Source organism: Gymnoscopelus braueri (genome assembly GCF_963280865.1).
Source record: "Gymnoscopelus braueri genome assembly, chromosome: 22".
Lineage (NCBI taxonomy): Eukaryota > Metazoa > Chordata > Actinopteri > Myctophiformes > Myctophidae > Gymnoscopelus > Gymnoscopelus braueri.
In genome coordinates, this window is record NC_137624.1 from 17,475,790 (window position 1) to 17,484,498 (window position 8,709).

At 53.7% G+C, this 8,709-nt stretch overlaps 1 protein-coding gene across 1 annotated transcript; it reads left to right on the plus strand.

The window, feature by feature from the left end:
* Positions 1-354: 354 nt before the first annotated feature.
* On the plus strand, positions 355-8,355 carry LOC308078160 (stalled ribosome sensor GCN1-like; the record flags this gene model as incomplete). Its single annotated transcript, XM_080419282.1, has 1 exon — positions 355-8,355. One exon carries the CDS (start codon positions 355-357, stop codon positions 8,353-8,355), a length of 8,001 nt encoding a protein of 2,666 aa, XP_080275408.1.
* Positions 8,356-8,709: the final 354 nt, after the last annotated feature.

An 8,709-nucleotide genomic window follows, 5' to 3' on the forward strand; every position in this document is an offset into this window, starting at 1 on the left:
AGACCTTCAGGAATCTGAACCACACGGCTTAGGTATCTCTGGTGAATTTCTGATTGGACACCACTGCGGCGAGTCGTGGTCCCAGTCAACAATTACCTTCCCCTAATAGCACGTTTACCATTTCCATTTTACCCAAAAGATATTGCCACTGTCGGTTTACTGTACTTCCAACACCGTTACTTTTCGGGAAATGAAAAAAAGAGCCAATGTGATTTAGTCACAATCTCTTGTTAATAATACATTTAATTTGTTAAATATTTGTAAAACCCACAGACGGACACTTTCAACTTTCACTTTCAAAATCTTCCAAAAGTAGCATATCTACGCTTCTTGCATCCATCCAGACCCAGCAAGATGACAGCGGACACGCAGGTTTCAGACACACTGAAGAAATTTGCTGTGAAAGTGACTACAGCCAGTGTAAATGAACGCAAAGAGATTCTTGGAGAACTGAAGCAATGCTTAAGTGGCAAAGAACTCCCAGAGTCTGCTATCAAAGGACTGTGCAAGCTCTTCTGTCTCACCCCATACAGATACAGGGATGCTGCATCTCGAAGAGAGCTTCTGTCTGTCATTGCTCTGCTGGCAAAGAGTCAACCTGACATCCTGGCAACCAGCCTCCTCCACTGCCTTGTAAACAGTGGGCTCACCAACAATGGAGAGCCCAATAAGAGCACGGCTTCAGCAGCGTTTACTGGCTTGGCTTGGACGTGCCTTCTGGGCCGCACTGTGTTTTTGTCTCCAGAGAAAAGAGAAGGACTTCTGTGGAAGAAAATGGTGGAGGTCCAGAGTAGTCTTCTGGCTGAGGTGGTGGGAGGAGCTCAGGATACTGCCCTGAAGTCAACCATCAAGAACCTCTGCCACCTCTGGAAAGAAAGCCCTGGACTGGTTGATCTGTACATCAGCACCTTGTTGAGCCTCGACCAGAGTCCCACCACTCTGGCTATGCTAGGGGTGTGTCTGGACTTCTGCACATTGCAGGAAGACATGGGGACCATTGAAAAGCATAAGAATGCCCTACTGGATCTGTATGTGAAGACAGTCGTCATGAGCAAGACAAGGCCACAGCAACACATACTGGACAAAAGTGGCTCCTTATTGGGCCACGTGTCCCAATCTGAGTTTAAGGTGATATTACTGCCTGCCCTGCAAAAGACCATGCTCCGCAGCCCAGAGAACGCCATGCACACCATCTCCTGCCTGCTTGCCTCAGTGACTCTTGACCTCAGTGAATATGCCATGGATGTTGGAAAGGCCATCGCAAGCCAGCTGAAGGCTAATAACCCCCAGCTGATGGAGGAGGCAGTCCAGGCCATGCAGAACCTCAGCCAGCGTTGCAAAGACCCTTCCGCTGTTCAGGACATCGTCACACACCTCTTTAAAATCCTTGGAGGGTCAGAGGGAAAGCTTATGGCTGTTGCCCAGAAAATAAGCGTTTTGTCAGGGATTGCCAGCTGCAGCCGTCATGCTTTGTCGGGAACCTCCAGTGAAACTCTTAGCTCTAATGTGGCTGTGATGTTCATCCCTTATCTGCAACAAGAAGTCCATGAGGGAACCCTGGTACATGCCGTGTCGGTGCTTTCCCGGTGGACTGCTCGTCTGACTGTGGAAGTCCCCAGCTCTCTGTCGGACTGGATGAAGAAAGCCTTCACCCTCAAGATTTCCACCTCCCCTGTCCGACACGCCTACCTACAGGCCATGCTGGGGGCCTTTAAAGGTGACACACTTGGACAGGCATCTGACCTGGTGCCCCTGCTCCTTCAAACAGTGGAGAAATCTGTTGCCCAGAACTCCCAACATGCTCTGCTCTCAGAGGGTGTGGCTGCTTCTGTTCTCCTGAGTCGACTGGCTCTGCTGGAGACGCAGACAGAGAGACAATTTGCTGGCTTTTGGAACATGGTCTTGGATGAGAAGAAGCCACTATTCACCACAGAGAAATTCCTCTCCCAGGCCAATGAGGACACTCTGTGCACGGTGCTGTTGCTGTGCGAGAGACTCTTCCTGGACCATGCCCATAGGCTCAACACTAGCAAATCTCAGATGTATTATCATGCCACCATCAGCGTGCTGCTGTCTCCTATGTGGCATGTGAGGCAGAAAGCACAAAAGACAGTTAAAAAGCTGCTCTCCTCGCTGGGAGGATCTAGCTTTGCCCACGGCCTCCTGGGAGAACTCTTTGTAGTCATCAATAAACACAAAGTGCTGCCCCAGGATGCCCTGGTTTCAGAGTCAGGAGAAGTGACGCAGGTGAGTTGTAGCTACATACCCCCTCGTGTGTTGCTGGAGGTCCTGTGTGTTGTCTGCTCCACCACTAGCCAGTGGGGTGACCCAGCGGAGGCTGAGAACATGGCCATGGAGATCCTCATAGTCACTCACCACCCCTCCATAGTTGCAGCTCAACCAGGCCTCTGGCCCCTACTGTTGTCCTCTATGAATATCAAGGCAGAGGAGTTCATAGAGAGAAACCTGGAGGCTATTGTACCTCGTCTTCTGGAGGCTAGTGCCTATAGTAAGGCTGTGAAGAATGCAGTGGCTGCCCTGTCTTGTTTGTCACCCACCAAGCTGTTGCCACGGGTGATGGACCATGTGATTACATGGCTGTCCAGTCCAGCTCTGTGTCAGGTCACCAGGGAGGAGTATGCCATTATGCTGAGCCCTGAGGGAGAGCTCTATGACAAGAGCATCATCCAGCATGCCCAGCAGGAAAGCTCCAAGAAAGGAAACATGAAGAGAGAGAACAAAGCCTACAAGGAACAAATCATCGAGCTGGAGTTGCGAGAGGAGCTCAAGAAGAAACGTATCAAGGATGAGGTGCAGCTCACCAGCAAACAGAAGCAGATTGTGCAAGTCCAACTTGATAAAGAAGCCTCCATCCGCAAACAACTTCAAGGGCTAGACATGGAGCTTCAGTGTGCTGTGGGCCTGCTAGAGGGGGTTCTGCAGAGGAGAACACCACAGATCTCTTGGCATCTCCCTGGCGTTGTCCAGGTCCTGATACCCCTCCTCCAATCCCCTCTGGCTGCTAGACGCCTCCGACACGTGTTTTTGGACATTGGAGTGTGCCTCATGCCCAAAAACCTGCACAATCTAGCTGTGCTGATGGGTCAGGTGACCCTGCGGCTGGTGAAACCAGAGTGTGATCTGGACGAGCAGTGGGGGCAGGAGGACCTGGACATAGCCCTCCAGCGGACGGTTGCACTGCTACACAACCACACTGTCTCCACCAGAGAGGGCAAGACTGATGTGGCTCCACTGTCAGCCCCAGCGTTCTCCTTCTGTTTCCCTCTGCTGAATGCCATGCTGTGGCGGTCTTCAGGTAGCACAGAGGAGGCAGAGGGCAGGATGATCAGAGCCCTGCAGATCGTCAACGTGCACGCCCAGCTCAGGGCTGACAAAGACAGCACGGACACGGTCATAGACGAGAACGGCCCAGAGCTGTTGCCTCGTGTCAGCATGCTGTTGCTGCTGACTAAGATCATCTCCACGGCGACCCCCAGAATCCAGGCGTTTGCGTCGCAGTGCCTGACAGCGCTGTGTTGCAGTGCTGGAGGCAAGAAAGGCTGTGCTGTGGCTGAGCAGCCAGAGATAGACGTTCTTATGGATGCCCTGATGTCACCCTGCTTTTCCGTACGAGGTGCTGCTCTCAGGGGCCTGTTGGACATGGAGTTCGCCTTGCCCACAGATAGTTCAGAGGCCAGTGGGCTGAGTTTGCTTCACAGACTTTGGGTTGCCAGGTTTGACATTGAGGAGGAGGGCAGAGCCCTGGCTTTGAAGCTATGGGAGACTCTATGTCTAGAACTAGTTCCTGAGATCTTCCCCCTGCTGATTGGTGATGTCACCCACCACGAGGAGGTGGTCCGTTCCGCCGCAGCCGAGGGTTTGTCCTGCGCAGTGTCTGACTACAGAGGCCAGTCAGCCGCTGTCCTCGGCCAGCTCACTGAGCTCTACCATAAGAAGCTTTATAGACCACCTCCAGTCCTGGATGCCATGGGCAGAGTCATCTCTGACTCTCCACCAGACCAGTGGGAGGCCAGGTGTGGTATTGCCCTGGCTCTGAACAAGCTGTCCCAGTACTTGGATGAGGCTCAGATTACTCCACTCTTCCACTTCTTCGTTCCAGATGCTCTGAACGATCGCCACCCTAAGGTGCAGCGCTATATGTTAGACGCTGCCCTCTCAGCTCTCAACACACATGGAAAGGACAATGTCAGCTCCCTGCTACCTGTGTTTGAGGATTTTCTGAAGGACACCCCCCAGGAAGCGAGTAACGACTCCGCTCGCCAGAGTGTGGTCATCCTTATGGGCTCCCTGGCCAAACATCTGAACCAGAGTGATCCCAAGGTTAGGCCCATTGTGGCCAAGCTGATCACAGCCCTCTCCACTCCTTCTCAACAGGTTCAAGAGTCTGTGGCCAGCTGCTTGCCAGCACTCGTCCCTGCCATCAAGGAGGATGCCGCAGGCATCATACAAAACCTGCTGCAGCTGCTGTTGGAGAGTGATAAGTACGCTGAGAGGAAGGGAGCGGCCTACGGGCTGGCCGGCCTGGTCAAAGGCCTGGGCATTCTGGCCCTCAAACAGCAGAACATCATGACCATACTGACTGATGCCATCCAGGACAAGCAGAACTTTGGACGCAGGGAAGGTTCCCTGTTTGCCTTTGAGATGCTGTGTAACATGTTGGGGAAATTGTTTGAGCCCTACGTCATTCATGTTCTTCCCCACCTCCTGCTCTGCTTTGGGGATGGAAACCAACATGTTAGAGAGGCTGCTGATGACTGTGCCAAGGCTGTGATGAGGAACCTAAGTGCCCATGGTATGAAGCTGCTGTTGCCCTCTCTCCTGGTGGCCCTGGAGGAGGAGTCCTGGAGAACTAAAGTAGGTTCTGTGGAGCTCCTAGGTGCCATGGCATACTGTGCTCCTAAGCAGCTGTCCTCCTGCCTGCCTAGCATCGTGCCCAAGCTGACGGAGGTGCTGGCAGACTCCCATGCAAAGGTGCAGAAGGCCGGTCAGCAGGCCCTCCGACAGATTGTCTCTGCCATGCGCAACCCTGAGATCCTGGCTATAACTCCCATCCTGTTGGATGCCCTAACTGACCCATCGCGTAAGACACAGAACTGCCTGCAGACGCTGCTAGACACCAAGTTCGTCCATTTCATCGATGCTCCTTCCCTGGCCCTCATCATGCCCATCGTCCAGAGGGCCTTTCAGCACCGCTCCACCGATATTCGCAAGATGGCCGCACAGATCATTGGCAACATGTACTCCCTCACTGACCAAAAGGACTTGTCCCCATATCTGCCTAGTGTCATACCTGGACTCAAGACCTCTTTACTGGACCCAGTACCAGACGTGCGTACAGTCTCAGCCAGGGCGCTGGGGGCGATGGTGAAGGGCATGGGAGAGACGGCCTTTGATGACCTGCTGCCTTGGCTCATGGAAACCCTGACTTCTGAGCAGAGCTCTGTAGACCGCTCTGGAGCTGCCCAAGGTCTGGCCGAGGTGATGGCTGGCCTGGGAATGGAGAAGTTGGACAAGTTGATGCCAGATTTGGTACAGACAGCCAGCAAGGTGGACATCGCTTCCCATGTCAGAGATGGCTACATCATGATGTTCATATACCTGCCCCTAACCTTTGGAGAGAAGTTCACCCCCTATGTTGGACCCATCATCCCCTGCATTCTCAAGGCACTGGCTGATGACAACGAGTATGTGAGGGACACAGCCCTGCTCGCTGGCCAGCGCATCATCAGCATGTATGCCGAGACGGCCATTGCCCTGCTGCTACCTGAGCTGGAAAAGGGCCTGTTTGATGATATGTGGAGAATCAGGTTCAGCTCCGTACAGCTACTGGGTGATCTGTTATTCCATATCTCAGGAGTGACAGGAAAAATGACAACGGAGACCTCCTCCGAGGACGACAACTTTGGCACTGCTCAGTCCAACAAGGCCATCATTGGTGCTCTTGGTGCAGAGCGGCGTAACCACGTCCTCTCTGGTCTGTACATGGGACGCACAGACACACAGCTGGTGGTGAGACAGGCCTCCCTCCACGTGTGGAAGATTGTGGTGACTAACACTCCCCGGACCCTCAGAGAAATCCTCCCCACCCTCTTCAACCTGCTGCTGGGTTTCCTGGCCTCCACCTGCCCTGACAAGAGAACGATTGCCGCACGGACACTGGGCGACCTGGTGAGGAAACTCGGAGAAAAGATTCTACCAGAGATCATACCCATCCTGGAGGAGGGGCTCCGCTCTGACAAGAGTAATGAGAGACAGGGGGTCTGCATCAGCCTCAGTGAGATCATGAAGTCCATGAGCAAGGATGCGGTGCTGATGTTCTCTAAATCCGTGCTCTCCACTGTGAGGAAGGCTCTGTGTGACCCGCTCAAGGATGTACGAGAGGCTGCAGCCAAAACCTTTGAGCAGCTCCACGCTACCTTCGGCCACCAGGCGCTGGACGACATCATGCCTGCCCTGCTCAAGCAGCTGGAGGACGAGGAGACGGCCGAGTTTGCCTTGGATGGATTGAAACAAGTGATGGCAATGAAGAGTAGGCATTTTCTGCCCTACTTGATTCCAAAGCTGACGGCTCCTCCGGTCAACACGCGTGTGCTGGCCTTCCTGTCTGCCGTGGCTGGAGATGCCCTGACACGCCACCTCAGGGCCATTCTGCCCGCTCTGCTCTCCTCCCTCAAAGACAAAATGGACACTGAGGAAGGGGCACAGGAACTGTGCAGTTGCCAAACTGTCATCCTTTCTGTGGAAGAAGAGGTAGGCCAATGCATCATTATAGAGGACCTGTTGGAGGCCACACAAGGCTCCGACCCTCGTCTCAGGCAGGCTGCCGTCACCATGCTCAACGCCTATGTCACCCGCACGCGTGTTGACTACAGCACCCACACACCCACACTGCTGTCGGGCCTCATCCGCCTGCTCAGTGACCCCAACACAGAAGTCTTGGTACAGAGCTGGGACACCATCAACTCTATCACCAAGAAACTGGATGCCAGTAGCCAACTGGCTCTGATCGATGACCTGCATAAAGACATCAGATCAGTCACCGCCAGTGTCAAAGGCCAACACTTGCCTGGCTTCTGTCTGCCCAAGAAGGGTGTGACCTGCATTCTGCCCGTCCTGAGAGAAGGTTTACTGACGGGTAGCCCCGAGCAGAAGGAGGAGGCCACTAAAGCACTGGGAGCAGTTATCAAACTGACCTCCCCTGAGGCCCTGCGGCCATCAGTGGTCCACATTACTGGACCGCTTATTCGTATCCTAGGAGACCGCTTTGCTTGGACAGTGAAGACGGCGCTGTTGGAGACACTCACCGCGCTGCTGGTAAAGGTGGGTGTTAGCCTGAAGATCTTCCTACCCCAGCTCCAAACTACCTTCTTGAAGGCCCTGCAGGACTCAAGTCGTGCTGTGAGGCTGAGGGCAGCTGAGGCCTTGGGCCAGCTGGTGTTCATCCACACCAAGGTGGACCCACTTTTCACGGAGCAGCTGTCTGCCATCCGCAATGCAGAGGATTCAGGAGTCAGGGACACCATGCTCCAAGCCTTAAGGTTTGTCATCCGGGGCGCGGGGTCAAAGGTGGACCCAACCATCCGCAAGAACATCACCGCCACATTGCTTGGCATGCTGGGACACGATAAGGATGCAACTCGTATGTGCTCAGCTGGCTGTGTTGGCGAGCTGTGTGCCTTCCTGTCAGAAGACGAGCTTAGAACCGTGTTACTTCAGCACGTACTGGCTGACATTTCGGGTTTGGACTGGATGGCGCAACATGGTCGCAGCATGGCCCTGGCCATCGCTGTCAAGTCCGCTCCTGAGCTGCTGTGTGTGGAGGAGTACAGTGACACTGTGAGCGACGCCATCCTAGCCAGCGCTACCGCTGACAGTATCCCCATTGCCAGCAGTGGGATTAGAGCCATGGGCTATCTGATGAGGCATCAGCTCAAGACGGCAGGGAGCAGTGGCGTGTCACAGCGTGTCATGTCGCAATTCGTCAAGTGTCTCCGGAACCAGTCCAGCGACATCAGGCTGGTGTCGGAACGGGTGCTCTGGTGGATATTCAAAGACCCGGCCACGCCCTCCCTGGATGCCGGCCTGGTCAAGCCCCTGCTGAAGAGTCTGCTGGACAACACCAAGGACAAGAGCTCCGTCGTCCGAGCCCAGAGCGAGCACGCCATCGTCAGTATGCTTCGACTGCGCCAGGGAGAGGAGACCATGCTGGGCGTCACAGCCATCCTGGACTCCACCAGTAACAACCTCCTGTCAGAATGTCACCGCCGATCCCTGAAGAAGATAGCCGGCCTCCCAGATTCCAATGAAGAAATAGATGACACCATCCTAACGTGATGGGACAGGACTCATCATTAGAAAAAGAACTCCACAGCAAACAACCCGAGCTTGACTGATGTCATACTGATGTAATACACCATTGTATGAGAGCACCCCAGATACACATTTTTTTCATTTCGTGGAATCGAGTAAGAGTAGAATAGTGTATGGACTGGCTCACCTTGATATTCCTTACTTTTCATAATGTTTTTGTGGTATATGAACCATTATTTTATTCCACAGTGTGCGGGTTGTTCTTAATTAACATTTAAATGTAATTCAGTTGTCTCTTGTTTTTACCAGACCCAAGGGGTCGGGCTTACATGAGGCTTTGTACCTGTTTCGTCCATACATGGGCATGGTCACTTTGTC